At 40.5% G+C, this 15,209-nt stretch overlaps 2 protein-coding genes across 3 annotated transcripts in view; both read right to left on the bottom strand.

Moving 5' to 3' along the window:
- Positions 1-367: 367 nt before the first annotated feature.
- Positions 368-8,307, bottom strand: opn8c (opsin 8, group member c). Of its 2 annotated transcripts, XM_040016893.1 has the most exons (4): positions 6,330-8,307; positions 4,836-5,129; positions 4,381-4,712; positions 368-2,165 (listed from the first exon to the last, which is right to left on the bottom strand). In XM_040016893.1, the coding sequence occupies exons 1-4, from the start codon at positions 6,430-6,432 to the stop codon at positions 1,668-1,670; spliced, it is 1,227 nt and encodes a 408-aa protein (XP_039872827.1). In that variant the 5' UTR covers positions 6,433-8,307; the 3' UTR covers positions 368-1,667. The 2 variants fall into 2 exon arrangements, with proteins under 2 accessions (XP_039872827.1, XP_039872826.1); XM_040016892.1 differs by having other exon boundaries at positions 4,836-8,307.
- A 112-nt stretch (positions 8,308-8,419) lies between these two features.
- Positions 8,420-15,209, bottom strand: part of ppp2r5a (protein phosphatase 2, regulatory subunit B', alpha isoform) — a 55,805-nt gene continuing 49,015 nt past the window's right edge. Inside the window, exons 7-13 of the mRNA XM_040016891.1 lie at positions 14,771-14,879; positions 14,395-14,448; positions 14,171-14,221; positions 13,961-14,080; positions 12,480-12,607; positions 11,543-11,644; positions 8,420-10,512 (exon numbers count right to left, since the gene is read on the bottom strand). Coding sequence (XP_039872825.1) covers positions 10,269-10,512; positions 11,543-11,644; positions 12,480-12,607; positions 13,961-14,080; positions 14,171-14,221; positions 14,395-14,448; positions 14,771-14,879 — 808 coding nt within the window. The 3' untranslated portion in view covers positions 8,420-10,268. The remainder of the gene's footprint in view (positions 10,513-11,542; positions 11,645-12,479; positions 12,608-13,960; positions 14,081-14,170; positions 14,222-14,394; positions 14,449-14,770; positions 14,880-15,209) is intronic.

Here is a 15,209-nt window from a genome sequence, read left to right as displayed (position 1 = left end):
TCCTGAGAGATTTTGAAAATAATTACAATGAGAATAGACCGGTTTGGAGCCTTTTTCTCAGTTAAGATGGATCTGGTGGTCTTGTATTAATGTTTCTCATTAATTTCCAATATGCGACACGAATGGCGTCACTGAAGATCAGAGTTCCCATGTTTAGTATTTAGTTTGCGCTCTTTGGGCTTTAGGTAGGGCTTCTGTGAGGATCAGACTCGGCCTTTGAACCAGTAAATAATCATGTCTGGTTGGAGTTTTTCCATCTCATAACTTCCTAATATTTCTTTGTTGAACTGTTCCTTTGCTAAAGTCATCCCAGCCGTCTTAATCTTTGAGGTTATGGATTTTTCGCTCCTTCACACCAGTTCTTTTTAAAATAGTTGTCAAGGATTTTTGTTGTTCATCTTTAAAGTAACCTTCTCACATGCTCTATTCACAGTTTTGTGGTCCAGTCTTTGTCAACCAATTTGAACAACAAGTTTGATTTTTGTACTTCCGATCAATTATTCTGTTGTACTGCAGACGCACAGAGTCAGTCCCTTTTAAATTATTAATGGCACCCAATAATGATTACTTTTTATAATCAAGGCTTTGTTGTCATTCAGAGGTATTATTACATTTCCACACTGATGAAGTGATTTATTTATTTCAGAAGAAAATATTTAACTAAATAAAAAACAATTTAACTGGGTTTCCCCAGTTGTGATGAAATTTCGTGGCACAGTCTGGGCTGACAAATCATCACCGCTTTCCCCAGAAGTTAGCTGTTAGTGTGGCAACATAGGGATTAAAACACTGATGATGAATCATTTATATTAAGACGTTCCTAAAAAACCCACAACAATGGCCACTATGCCAGGAAACAATATTTCATAATGAAAAAGAAAAAAAGAAAAAAAAACAGGTTTTGAGTTGTTTTATAAGTTTATTAAAAATGAAACACTGAAATGTCCAAATTACATAAATGTTCAAAGACTGCAAGTCTCGTTTTAAAAAATGAAATTCCAGTGTCAAGCTGAATTCCAGTTCGTCTGACGCCTGTGAACAGTCCTCACATGCTTTCTCTCTGAGTCGAAGTATTTGGACACACACTGGTCGAAATACGTTCTCACAGTCTCACGCATAAGTTACAAAATCAGCAAATGCAGTACAGAGCCCGCAAACGTATCACATGCAGGCAAGTTATTGTTTGAAAAAGAGGACAGCGACAAAGATACATTCACTGATTGTGTGAGTGTGTGTTCAAAACGTAGTCGTGCAGAACGGGCAGACTGGTCGCAGCTTTTCTCAAGAGCTGCTCATCCAAACAACACGAGTCAAGAAACAAGACAAAATAGCAAAAAAAAAATAAATATCTGTACAGTTTTGATGTGGTTTTTACCTCTTCAGCTTTCTTTACGATAAGTTAAGACCACATAGATGATGACATTTGGTAAAAGTTTCTTACTGTAAAACTTCCCCAACACACACAGAGTGGTGCAGGCTGCGGCCACTGCAGGGGAAACACTGGCAACACAGAATTAGCCCAAATATGTGAACTGCTCATCTCAGTGAACTCAAATGCAACACTACGCGGTACCCTGGCCCACGTGGGTTAGACTAATGGTTGTTGGGATACATGATGAAGTCAGCAATTTCTCAAACATTAGTGAAATGACTCCTAATTAATTTGTTTATATAGAGATAGGCATGGAGGCCCTGGCAGGCTTATTATTGGAGATGGTGGAGGCTTTCTTCGATGTGGAGCCCCAGCAGGTGTACACCAGCCTGTCGTGGTTGTTGCTGCTCTGCAGTACTTTGCGTTTATGTTTGTTTTGAGTTCCATCCTGAGACGAGCCCAATTTATTCTTTTGGCTGGATCCTTGTTCCTGTAGCTGAATATGGATGGGGTTTGGGGCCTGATGGGCTGTGGTAACGTGGACCCCAACTCTGTTTCCTCCCAGCTTGTGGTAGGTTGAGAGAAGCAGCCGGTGGAGCTCCCGCTGGAAAGTCTTGTTGAAGTAGAAGTAGATGAATGGGTTGTAGATGTGGGAGCTTTTGGCGAAGAGGGCGGGAAACACGAAACCCTCCGGAGCCATGTACCGGTGCTCCTTGTGGAAAATGAAAAGGAAGGACACGACAGCGTAGGGAGCCCAGGCAATTACAAAACCCAAACTGATGCAGAAAAACATCTGGAAGGGGAAGCGACAGAGTAGAGAGGGTAAGTTAGTACACTGGAAACTAATCAGAGACCTGATGAATCATCTCTGACACACAGATAACTTGTTTCCTATGAAACGATCCATTTTCAAACAAAGCAAAGATCATGTGGTGCAGCAGACTGAATAATTCATGTCTACACTTTCCTAGTAACGGATCTCGTACGGTCATGTGAATATTGACGTGTTCAGGAAAAAATTATGGCACTAATTCTATTTTTAAAGCGACACGAGTTTCTTTTAAATATAACGATATTTTTGTTATTTTTACCTTCACTTTATCTTTTCCATCTCGTGTGGTTGGAATGAACCCATTTCCGTTCCCTTAAATATTAATAGAAAAAACATAGCAGAGGCAACTCCTCCCTACAACCTCTTGGTCATCTGGGCCTCACACTGTGTTCTGGGATTCGTGGGCTCTCTCCTGGTACTCTGGATTTCTTGAATTTTTTTTCAAGGTCAGCTTTGACCTCGGGTGCTAATAGTGAAGGTCAAGGTCAAATGCTTAACCAACCTAGGTACTCGTATCCCCCAAGGTTTAGATTGTTGTAAAATACGAAGACAATTGATAAAAAAATTGTGAGTAATATAAAGTTGGTTTGTTGTGACCTCGAGGGGATTTTCAGCAAATTTAAATCAGCTTGAGCTGTTATTGGTATCTACCATCACAAAGAAATGTGAAATCCTGTGGACAGTAGAGTGCTAACAAACAGACAAATAGACAAACGGAACTGATTACATCCTCCCTTCCATTCAGAGGAAGAATACATCGATTGATGTGGCTGAAATGTATCTGTGATAAACTGCAGGACAGTCAAACATTCAAAATCAAAGGTTCTACAGACAAAAGACAAGTCAAGTATAAAGTGTGACTCAACTTGGAGAGACAAGAGGCTCAAATGTTTAGTTCTGAGATAACGCTGGAGGCTCTTCTTCCAGCTTCAAAGTCTCTAACAGATACATGTCATTATCAGCTTTGTTCAAAACCCTGTTACATACCAAGATATGCTGTTGCCTTAAAACTCCAAGAAGAACCAAGTTTAGATCCGATCTCCAACCACAATAAAAATGCACAGAGGGGTAAATGAAAGCAATGAGTAATGACTGATGAGTAAAAGATGTGAATGCCTGTACGACCTTCACAATGCATTAGTACTGTGATACCTCTATAACTGATAAAGTCTGATCTAATGCTACGAGGTCAAAGTGAGAATTTTACAGAGAAAGGTTCGAAATTATAAAAGCTCCAAAAATTAAAGAAAGATGCTTCATTGCTTTCTTTATTACCTCCTTTAAGATACACTGGACCATCCTATATGAAAGCAAAGGAGATATAACTGGCAACTAGCATGTAAATACTAATTATTAGCCTGTTTTTCATTTAATGCCATACCCTGCTGTTGTAATATTCATGGTTCACACCCAGCCTGGTTTTGCTGCAGGCCTCTTCCTGTCAGGAGGGACTTCTTCCTTCCCACTGTCACCAGCTGCTATTATATTGCAGGGTTTTTACTTTGCAAGATAAAGCATCTTGAGATAACTCTATAAAGACAGTTTATTTAACTCTAATTCTTATAAAGTTTTTATCTTGTGTGCAGAACATAGTTTTACATGTAAATGAAAAAAAATCTCTCTAATCTCTCTGGATCATCTGCCTCCATCTCCATCCTGCCTCTAGCATCCTCCTCTGTTACACCTCTGCACGTCCTGCATCACTACATTCTTGAATCTTTTCTGTGGTGTTTCTCTTTTCCTCCTGCGTGCCACCTCCTTATTCAATATCCTTTGCTGCATGGTCACTTAATCATTTCCCCAGTGGGAATAGACAACATGAGCTGAGCTCAATATGAAAAGCATCTGGTTTCACTTTATAGGCTAGTATATATTAATTTTTCTTTAAAATTACAGCTGTGGTATTTGAGTGATGTTTTTCGCGGGATATTCGGGTTGTTCTCTTTCATATGACCTGACTAGTTTGGTGTAGTTATCTGATGATGAGGTCAAGGATCAGTTATCAGGAAGAGACACGGGTGGTCATTTTTGGCACTATTCGACCACTGATGGAGAATTTCCTGTTGGTGTGCACTGAGCAGCAAATTCGAGCGCTGCCTGGACTGGAATCTCTCAACATTCTCAGTTCATGTGTGTTTGTCAAGTCTGCAGATATAATGTAAAGACTGAAGCTCACCATGGAGAGCCGCTTCTCAGCGCGGCGCAGGTTGTTGCGGATGCCCCTAGCAGACAGCAAGTAGGAGAAGCGGGACACCTTGTAGAGGATCCTGCACTGCGACACCACAATGAGGAGGACGGGAACCAGCGTGAAGCAGGCAAAGGAGCAGATGACATAGAAGGCATCCTTGGCGGAGGTGTGATAACCCCGCCAGGCGATTGTGCAGGACAGTCCGTAAGGCTCGGGGACGTATTCGCCCCATCCGAACAGAGGGAAGCTGGACCACACTGTAGCAACCAGCCAGATAGCACAGCACAAGAGGCGGATGTTGGTTCCTTTCAGCCACACAGCTACAGCAAGAAGGCAAAAAAAAAGGATAGAGACTGCAAGATTGGGGGCATTTGGGACATGAGTTACATGAAACTACTACTCTTAGCATCAAATTCTTCTTAACTAACAACAACAGTCCTCACCGTAAGCCAAGCTGTAGCAGGTCTTTAGGTAGCGGATGATGCTGATGGCAGTGATGGTGAACATGCCGCACAAGCCGAAGATGTAGCAGCCGAAGCCGTAGTAAACGCACGTGACGTTTTCTCCCAGCCAGGCGTGGTGGAAGGAGGACAGGATGGCGAGCGGGTAGAAGCAGATGCAGCCGAGGAAGTCGACAACAGCCAGGTTGACGCACAGCAGCTCCGAGCCCACCATCTTCTTCCTCCTGAGGTAACAGATCACCAGCACCAGCCCATTCCCCATTACAGAGAGCAGAGCTGCACCGGGAAGAAGGTCAGAAGGAAACTGCTGCATTCGTTTAGCATTTGGCCTTTTTGGAAGCAACACTATTTTTATAATTGCTATGACCAAAATGTTAGCAAACATTTAGAAAGTTTTTGAGACAAAGCAAAAAACGTTTACATATTTTATACCTTCAAAAGGGCATCGTTATTACTTTAAAGTGAGTGTATCCCATGGAAAATGTTCCCATCAGATATGCCAATGTCAGTTTTACTTAAATAGCACATTTAATTACAGATAATGTCAATGTTGTTTAATATAAAGATAAAAACATAGGCTCACAATGCCTCAAGGCAATTTAAAAAAAAAGCAATATAAAAGTATATATAAAAATAAAATACAACACACTTAAACTCTTAATGTATCATATTTGATAACTGAGGTTTTCTGACTACATCAGTGTGATTTGTTTTCCCCTGAAACAACAAAATAAATTCCACAAAACTCACATAAGCAAATACATTTTGATTTTTTCAGCCAAGATTCCTGTTTTGATCACTGTGTTTCAAGGACAACAAATAGGAACAATTTTTTTTGTTCTTGACTTTTTGGAGCAGCAACAAATATTTCCCTCTTATTTGAGATATCCAGCTGTTAATATGAGTGTTGCTCATTAGTTTGAGAATCACCTGATGTCGGCAGATGTTGTATACTTGTGTGGAAAACCTAAGAAAACCATCTTTAGCAGAATAACCTTCTTATGGACACTTTGCACTATTTGCCCAGCAGTCTGACATGCTAGGAGTTCATTTTTAGGTCGTACATATCAAAGTGAGAGCCACCATGCAGAATAACTGGATTATTGACGTCTCAGAGGCAAACCGAGCACACATTTATATGAGTGACAACACAATACAGGTTAAATCCTTACTTATAGTTACTGCTATTGCAATGCACACCTTCAGCGCTCCTAGTCAAGTGTAACTAGTTTAATGAGCGACTGAGCCCTGCAGACAAATAAAAGTCAAATATAAGATCTGAGAAGTTCACTGAAAACGAACCAATGGAAAGAAAAAGAAAATGAAATGATTAAAGTTTAAATACTTTATATTTAGTGGAAATTAAAGCACTTTTTATAACTTAAAGGTGTGAATTAAGCTTATTAAAAAAATAGTCAACAGCATTTTTGTTTTCCAGGTAAAGCAGAAATAGAGAGAACAGATAACTCAGCATACCGATGGAGAAGATGGCCAGTCCCACGCATATGTCAGCAGCTGGGGTCAGTTTGGAGGTGAAGGCGGAGGTGGTCCGGTTTCCATCAGAGGAGTTCAGAGGCATCGGTCGCTGCTGCTGGTGTTGCTGATGCTGCAGTGGCTGAAATCCAGTCCTGTCTGTCAAAGGGAGATGAGGCTGACTTTCTTTTATGCATGGGGTCCTGTCGCCATGGTAACTCAAGTGTGTGATGTCCGTCAAATACACGGAGGATGGGGATCCAGGAGCTCTATAGACAAGGACGTTATAAGGACTTTGGCTTAACTTGCAAATGCCACCACAATATCTCCAACAGCCTGGGCTTTAACAGCCTAACCAGCTATTTTTCCATTTATTCTAAGGTATTATAGTTTAGTTTATTTTTAATCCTGCAATATTACGATTCCTCAACATTTTGTTGACTTCAACTTAAAACCACATCAGAGAGCCAGAAACTGCAGTTCCTCCAGCGGCCAGTTGAAGCTGGGTCTATAAGAGAGTCAGACTTCCACATTAAAAACAAAAAACTTAAGAGATTAGATGAACTTTTCACAGCGTGGTACAAAGACTGGTTTTCATTCTTTGTGGCTTATTTCTGCCCTCACAATAACTATAGAGAAGGTGGTGTTTTATAACTGAAGGTGGCATGGCTGCTTTCATTTCCATGTGTCTGACACACACCTGTAGGTGGATCATCGCAAGCTGTGTTTATGCTGTGGTTCCTTTTGAAGCATTTTTAATGGGAGTTTTTTTTGACTAATATAGACCATCTGGGACATTTATGATTCTTTTTTGGTGAGTGAATATTAAGTGTTTTAGTAGTCTGGTGCATTAGTCACCCTCTCATCCAAATATGGCACTTCTGGCCTCAAAAGACCAACATGTCACCATGCAGAGGTCAGAAACTGATAGGTGACGTCTAGAGATCTCAAAAACCTGCACATGGCTCACAGTGTGTGAGACCAATGCACAAAATTGTATTTGCTAAACTTTTCAGGAAGATTAAGTGGATTACATGCAAGTGTACACTCCTGAAAGCTGTGTTGCAAAACCTGTTAAAACTAGGACCTGCTGTTTCAGCTGCTAAACGGAGATTCACTTGTAGTTCTTTTCGAGCCATTTCTTGGGAGACGTGTCCGTCACCTCATTTTGCACATTTTAATATGTAGACATGGTGAAGATGGCATGCTGAAGTTCAAACTGAGCATCAGAATTGGGAACAAAAGTGATATAAGTGACTTGTACGGTTGTCAGACAGCCTGCCTCAGACAACCATCTTTAGGCTTCACAGAGGATGGCCTAAAAAAATGAAAACATCCAGTGAGCAGCATTTCTCTGGGTGAAGATACCTTGTTGACGTCAGAGGAAAATGGCCAGACTGCTTTGAAGTGAGGAAAACTGAGTAACCCAAATAACCACTCACTCATCCAAGATGTGCAGAAGAGCATCTCTGAATGCACAATACGTCAAGTCTTGATGCAGATGGTGATTGCAGCAGGAGTGACACCCGGTGTGGGTTTCCTGTTTCAAGAAAAGGAAATTGAACTACAGTTCACATGGGCAACACAGAATTGGATAAATGCAAGCATGAAAGCATGGATCCATCAAGCCTTGTATCAACTGTTGATGGCGTAATAGTGGGGGGTTCATTTGTATGTCGGAGGCTACCTGGTTATTGTTGTTGACCCTGTCCATCCCTTTATGACCTCGGTGCAATCATGTTCTGATGCCTGCTTCACAAAGGTTAGAACAAACTTCTGGTGAGCTGATTTCATGAGCCCTTCAAACCAAAAACCAAGTATTTAAAACTTAATGATTCAGATAATTGATCTACATTTGAAAATCCTTAATTTTATGCTAAGTTCTCATGTATTTTCACTCCTGTGCAGCAATGCTGGTATAATAGCACCACATCAGGGCTGGTTCTGGACCCCGAGCTGCACAATAGGAAGCATAATAATCATCACTGTTGCTTATGGCAGGTCGAGGCACCATCTGCTGACCTCTATGAAGAACTGCAAGAAAGCAAAAAAGTCAAAGGAGGAAAAAAAAAAAGACAACTGGAGGCTTTGAGTAGAAAGATAAAGTAGACTTTATTTAATGGTGAAACCTAAATAAGATCTGTGATTACAAAACAGGCTCCCCATGTAGTTTCTTTCAATGTCACAGAGGCTGGAATGCTGTACTGACAGAAAAGGCATCAGAAAGACTTGACCTAAAATATAAAGCTTGAAAACTACGAGCTTCAGAGAGAGTCGAGAGAAAGAAACCCTCTCACGAGTCGTTCCTACAATCCAATGGCAGTTACAATAGTTTAATGAAGACGTTCAGCAGTTGTCAACATCAGAAACTGGAGAATAAAAGCAATCGTGACTTCATGAAGTCTGTAGAAAAGAGACAGTGAAGAGGCATAGATGGTAAAAGAAAGGGTTTCCTTTGTTGCACTACGTCATAAAGGGCCTCATTTGGTTAGGACATAAAAATACATGGTAGCACGAAAGCCTTCTGTGCATCAAATGTCTAAGACGCGTGGAAGTCTTTGCACTGACTACACTTTTCTCAGACCACTGAAATGTTACGCTGTACATTAAATCAGAAACCAAGTGGCATTTTCCCTTTAAGTAGCCTCCAAGCTAACATACACATATACACCCACGCGACAAATATACACTCAAGCGCATCCTGCATCCCCATCATGAGCCAGCTGCAAAAAAAAAGAAAAGAAAAAAAAAGGAAACATCCAAAAATATTCGGGTTATCAATACACTGGAAAAATATAGCACTGTAGGTCTCTCTCTTTTCAATTTTAAAGGAATAGTTTAGCAGCTTGGGAAATATCAGAGTAAGAGGTGAAGATTGGTTTGAATAAGCAGCCTGAAGCTAATAAAGTTCACCCACCAGCTTCTCCAACTCTAACACCGCAGGCGTCTGCATGGATTAAACAAACCACATCTCTTTTTAATTTTTAAGCTTTGGAGGTGCTGTTTGGGTGGATTTTATTTCTCAGGGTAGAGCCAGGCCAGCTGCTTCACATTCACCACATATATTCAACCTCTTCCCCTCGCCTTAAAAAAAGAAACAATGCTGAACTCCTCCTTTAAAACTCTAGTTATTAAGAAAAATATTTCCTTTGTTGAAAAGCTCTTTCTCAATACTTTAGTGTAAATGATTTTATAAACACAGCTCTGCGTTTTTCAAATCGGCATCACCCAGATGAATACAATTTTACCAACACCTGAAACACAAAAATAAGTGTTTAGTCTTATTGTTCATTAAATTCATCGTCTCAGGCAGAGTCATTTACAGAGCGCTCACTCTATATCTGGGATTAATATCTCTATCCATTTTGGCCATCTTTAAAAAAGGAAGTGGCTGTGTTCTTTAGCTTTCCTGTATCTTAATGCACACCAAATGTTTACTTTTTGGGTCTGGTCCCAAACACCCCCCACCCCACCCCACAAAACAAAAAATAATAATTTTTGCCGTTCTCTTAAGTGTTGGCAGCGATGAGGAAAAAGCACATTAAAAATAGACATCTTTAAATAGCTGTTCAGCTCTTCTAAGTGCAGCACAAATCGGAAACATTGAATTCAAGTCATCGTTATCTCCTCCCCCGTCTCCGCGTATCATACAACGAATATACCGAAAAGAAACATTTTCAGTTAAGAAACTAAATGTGAAAGGATAAATCTTTGATCAGACAAATAAACAGTATACTGCAGCCACACTGTAACATCCAAAAATAGTCTTAAGTTGAAATATAGATTTTTTTTTTTCTTGCCAAAGAAATGCTGGCGTTCACTCTAAGTAGATTTCATATACTGCTGAGGTGTGATTTGTGTTTTTACGTCTCTGTTGATCCTACCCCGGCAGTCCTGAACGCAGCATCAAACCGTTACAGAGTAAAACACTGACGTCCGGTGTCATTTGGCACATGGGGTGCTCTCGCTGACAGCTGCGGTGGCGTCGGGGTCTTTGTCGTCTGCGGTGACGGCAGCGGCGCTCCTTTCCTGGTTCTCGTGGTTACTGTTACTATTATTGTTGTTGTTGTTGTTTTGGACACTCGGAAGCCCGTGGCTGTTGTTCTGGACCAGCGGCGTGTCACCGAGCTTCAGCTCCTCCAGCTTCTTCCACAGCTCTTCTCTCTCCTGCTCCTTCTTCTTTTCCCTGTGAAATCACAGTATTTAAAAACAAAAACTAAGCAAAACACCAGACACCAGTGTTGATATCGCCAAACCAATAATTTTCATCACAGTTTTAATCAAAACAACCTATTTTTCCCCTAACGAAATAAAAACTAATGCATGAGGACAAAAAAATATGATGAAATTCATAAAAACAAGATGTTCTGGAGAGATGACATCCAATCTGAACTAATTAAGCTGTGTAGTAAGATCAGACGCGCACATTTGATCTGACCCTGGGGAATCAGGAGAGGGCTTTGGCTAACAACGTGACAAAACGTGAACACCTGGGAGGAAGTGAAGAGACATAAGGACACATTTCACATCTGATGTCAAGGAAAATAACAGACTAAACTGTGTGTAGCAACGTTCACTGGTAAAAACAAGGTTTTACATTTTATACTTTAGTCAGTTATTATATGTAGTTGACAAAAACTAAAAGAGCATAAATGTCCAAATTATAATTATGATTAAAACTAAATGTCTTGATCCTCTAAATTCGTATTCATTATTACAAGCAGAAACATTGTCAGCCATGCTGGATATAATACTCGTTTTCTTCCTTTTCCTCCACTCTGCTTCTGGTTGCTAAACATTAAATGAATTTGCATGAGGAGGCGTGAGTTTTACTTTGACCTGCCGACACTCGTCTTCTGCTCCCATTCATTAAAACGCCTTCTGCTGTGTCGGCTGTACATGAAGTGATCTGTTCACGCATGAATGTTTGGCAGTGACTAAGCGACAGGTGAACGTTGTGCAATTAATGAATAATCCTGTGGTGGGAAGAACACAGAACTTGGCTTTAAATGTAACGATAAATGCATAAAACAAACCAAAATGACCATTTCTTCACTATTAAACATTAAAAAACAGAGATGAGATCAGCAAAAACATTCTAAATGATTTCTGAAGTTATGTGTCAGAGGCTGCACAGCATTACTTTAACACTTCAGAGACATTTTTCCTTTAGATAACAGAAACACGACAGGAAAACGAGTGTTTGAGTCACTCACCGTTGCCGGTCTGCTTTATAGGAGGACGTCAACTCATCGAACAGTGTGCAGTTCATCTCCATCAGCGTCTTCAGCACATTGTAGACTAGAGCTACGATTGTCCTGCAACACAACAGAGACTGTCATCAGCAACACAGCTGTGAAATGTGCATGAGTGGATGTCATATTTCGCTGTAACTGTGCAGAAAATCTATTTGCTGGTGAATCATTCCCAAACCAGCCAACACTCTAGTTTACACACACATTTCTCCATCTCCTAGTGCCTTTAAATTTTTGTTAGAAACTTCTGTAGTTTTTGTGATGCTCAGACCTTGTTTTAATAAATAACTGGATTACACACATCCTAAAGTTTTGTGTGTGCGTGTCAACAAGTCTCTAAGTGCCAAATGGCAAATGACAACCTGAATCGAGAAGGGCGAGCGCAGCTAATCATAAACAGGAAGGCAAATCAGCTGAATGAATTAGCCATATTAGCTTTAGCTTCACCGCTTTTACAGTGAAAACAGTACAAAGCGATACAGAAACACGTGTGAGCTACATCCTACTCGTAAATGTGTGTGACAGGTGACTGTTGGCTTCAGGAAAGCTGGAACAATATTCATTGTTTTAAGCTTTCCAAGTTAACCACTCATGATCAAAATCCCTGTAAGCGGGTTATGAGAGTATGCACTGTTCTCAGAGAGGTTTGTAATACTTTGACCTCCAAGATCTATGCTAAATGATGTGTGAGACGTGCCAGACATGATGGTGTCTTTTTGTCTCGCCTGCCATGTGTACATATCAACACATTCTTAAGAAAAGCTCACGAGAGCAGCCTTAACACAGACACAGCAACAGGTTTCAGTGCACATTTTCATAGATGTGGTTGAAAGCGGTCCTTTGACTTTTATTCATTACATAACAATTGTTTCTAGCGCACGGCGATCACGGTACATACGGATTCCAGTGTTCTTTGGAGATTCTGTACAGGCTGCCAAACATGATGGGAAGGATCTTGTCGATGTTCTCTTCGATGAGGCTGAGGATGTACTCGTTATTCCAGAAGTAGAGCGCCCGCTCTGCTACCTGCAAACACAGAGAAAGAAGAAAAACTCCAGTTTAAACAATGAAAGCTGACTGGAATTTGGGAGTGTTATGATAATGATGCTCAGAAAGTAGGGGACCAAAGCCCTTTCAGACATGTGCCTCTTGCATAAATCCAGCTTTACATGGGTAATTTCTATGTAGCAGTCATGATAACACGAGAAAAGCTGTTGGTTTATAAGACACTTCAGGCTAAACATAATTCAGTTTTCTTATTTCATTAAGGGTTTTACACCACTTTTACATGTGCACTGCAGCCTATAGGTTGAATCAAAGAACGCAAATGCTCAACACAATTTTATCAGACATTCGATTCATTCATTCAGCAGCAAGGTCTACGCACGGTCTTTGTGAGACAATTAAAGAGAACAGTCTGGTGATTTTCATAGCTTTCAAGTGGTCATTGAGTGTCCTGCTTCCTGCCCTGACTAAACTAAACAGAGCCACGGTTCTCAAAGGAAGTCTTAGTGTGGCTTGTAATAAGTTAAGCATTAACTAATGTACTAGCGGTTCATGTTACACTACAGAAACACAGAACAGACCATCTGAGCATTTCCCTTCAATATTTAACTCCTGTTCTTGCCAACATAATGATCTAAGCCTTCCATTACTGAACAACCACAGCTGGGTTCACAGAATTAACCCGCAGAATTAAAATCACCCTGATTCATCCCTTAGTTACGCTGCTATTGGCTTCGGTTTCCAGGGGATGCAACTACTTTCTGGTATTATAACTAGCATTGTGTTTACATGTCCTAAATGGTTCCTGTCTCCTAGCTTGTGTTCTTTTGCTCTATGTTCCTCTTTTCACTTTCCCCTCATTCACCTGCCAGTTAAAAGATATTGCTGCCCATAACCCAGTCGGGTGATACAGGAAGTCTTTTCGTGTTAAAGGTTTTTTCTCCCCACGGTCACTGGGCTGATCATAGGGGGCTACCTGATTGTTGGGGTTTTCCCTTGTAGTGTCTTTAGCTTTCAATAAAAAGAGCTATGAGACAATTGCTGCAGTAAACTGGTGCTACAGAAATAAAACTGAATTAACTGAAATATTAACAGCATCTAACTAATGATTAATAAACTATAAATCAGCAAAATACAAAATTACTAACACAAACCACCACTACCATCAAAAAATATATTACAAATATTAAAAATGTTTGATGCACTTTTTCTTTAATGTGCTGGCCCTCAACCCTGAAACAGCACTTCCTGTAGTAAGAACATGTTGGGCACAGATGACCACTTTCTGTACTTCTTATGAGCAACACCACCTTTCGTGTGTGAAAAACAGCTTTAAAGATAAACTTTTATACTGCAATATTTTTAAAAGCATACCTGAAAATGTGGATTGGTCACACATTTGGAGATCTGCTTGAATAGTGGCTCCTGGATCTTTTTGAACTGCGTTGGTTCGATGACATCCAGAATCTCTTCAATTTCGCCCAGAAACATCACCTAATTGGACAGGAGGTGCAGAGTATTGAAATGTGGCTGGCAGCATACAGATTTTTAAACGTGTTGTCTATTTGTAGACATGCAGACTACCTCTTTCTGGCTGCAGGTTTTAGGCCAAAACTTCAGCAGACCACGGATCACCTTTGAAAAAGAAACAGAATATTCCTTGAGTTTTTCTCTCTCGTGTCAATTTGAGTGGGCAGCTTTTAGCATCCACAACACATTTCTCTGCAGTGTAGACAAATATAGTGCCTAGTCTTTGTGCTTTCAGTGGGAGAAATGATTAAAGAAAAGAAAAGAACAAAAAAAAGTACCGGCTCGGTAAGCGTAGGATCCTTCTCCAAGAACTGCACCACGCAGTAGGCAAGCTGAGGAGCACAGATAAAAATAAACACAAACAAACCCAAAAATTGCATCAGACAAAGCAGGCATCACACCATTTGAAAATAATATAATTATTTTAATGAATCCCCACTGTGTTGAACAAAGCAGTGAATTCTTAAATAAGTATTTTAATTTCCAAGCCACTAGAAGGTGCTGCAGTACAGAGATTACACCATCACCTTGCTTAATCCTCCTGAGACAAGCAGCTGCATAATTCAGCTATAAACAGTCTAACAGTTTCTGTGCAATGACACAAATCAAAACCCCCAATAATGTTTCCAGGATATGGTGAAGAGTTTCCTCTACCTGTGCATGAAAAAGAGCCAATCCTTTAGCTGTGTGTAACGGGATGAGCACCTTCATCAAAAACTGCTTGTGCTCGGCTTTCAGAGGCAACGCAAACCCGTTGATGATACTGCAAACAGAGAAACAGCAGGACAACGTTAGATTACACACAAAACAGCAGCATGAACTGTGAGAATAGAGCAGAGCATGGCTTTAAAAAGGCCTGAAGAGCCTTTTACCTCAACATTAACAAGTAAAACTAACTCGCAGGTTATTGTAACTACACAAGATAGTGATGCGTTTTCTTGTCACTGGTTGGCTGTATTGCACAAACCAATGAGGATTAAAACCCACTGAGACGTCCAAGTGGGCTCAAAAGTTATGACCACTGTCAAATTAATCTCATTCACTACCAACTGAGGGTGTCTGAGTGCTATGACTGCATGGTCAGTATTAACCA

This window comes from Simochromis diagramma, unplaced genomic scaffold, assembly GCF_900408965.1.
Source record: "Simochromis diagramma unplaced genomic scaffold, fSimDia1.1 OVJJ01000802.1, whole genome shotgun sequence".
In the NCBI taxonomy this organism is placed as follows: Eukaryota; Metazoa; Chordata; class Actinopteri; order Cichliformes; family Cichlidae; genus Simochromis; species Simochromis diagramma.
Note: the sequence above shows the minus strand (reverse complement) of the source record. Positions and strands in the feature narration are given on the sequence as shown.

Coding starts and splice junctions, on each gene's coding strand:
- opn8c (XM_040016892.1), bottom strand. CDS start 5,238: ATGTTTGCTAACATTTTGGTCATAGCAATTATAAAAATAGTGTTGCTT. Junction 4,713..4,835: donor CTGCTACAGCTTGGCTTACG/GTGAGGACTGTT, acceptor TTCTTGCTGTAG/CTGTGTGGCTGAAAGGAACC. Junction 2,166..4,380: donor CTGAGAAGCGGCTCTCCATG/GTGAGCTTCAGT, acceptor TTCCCCTTCCAG/ATGTTTTTCTGCATCAGTTT.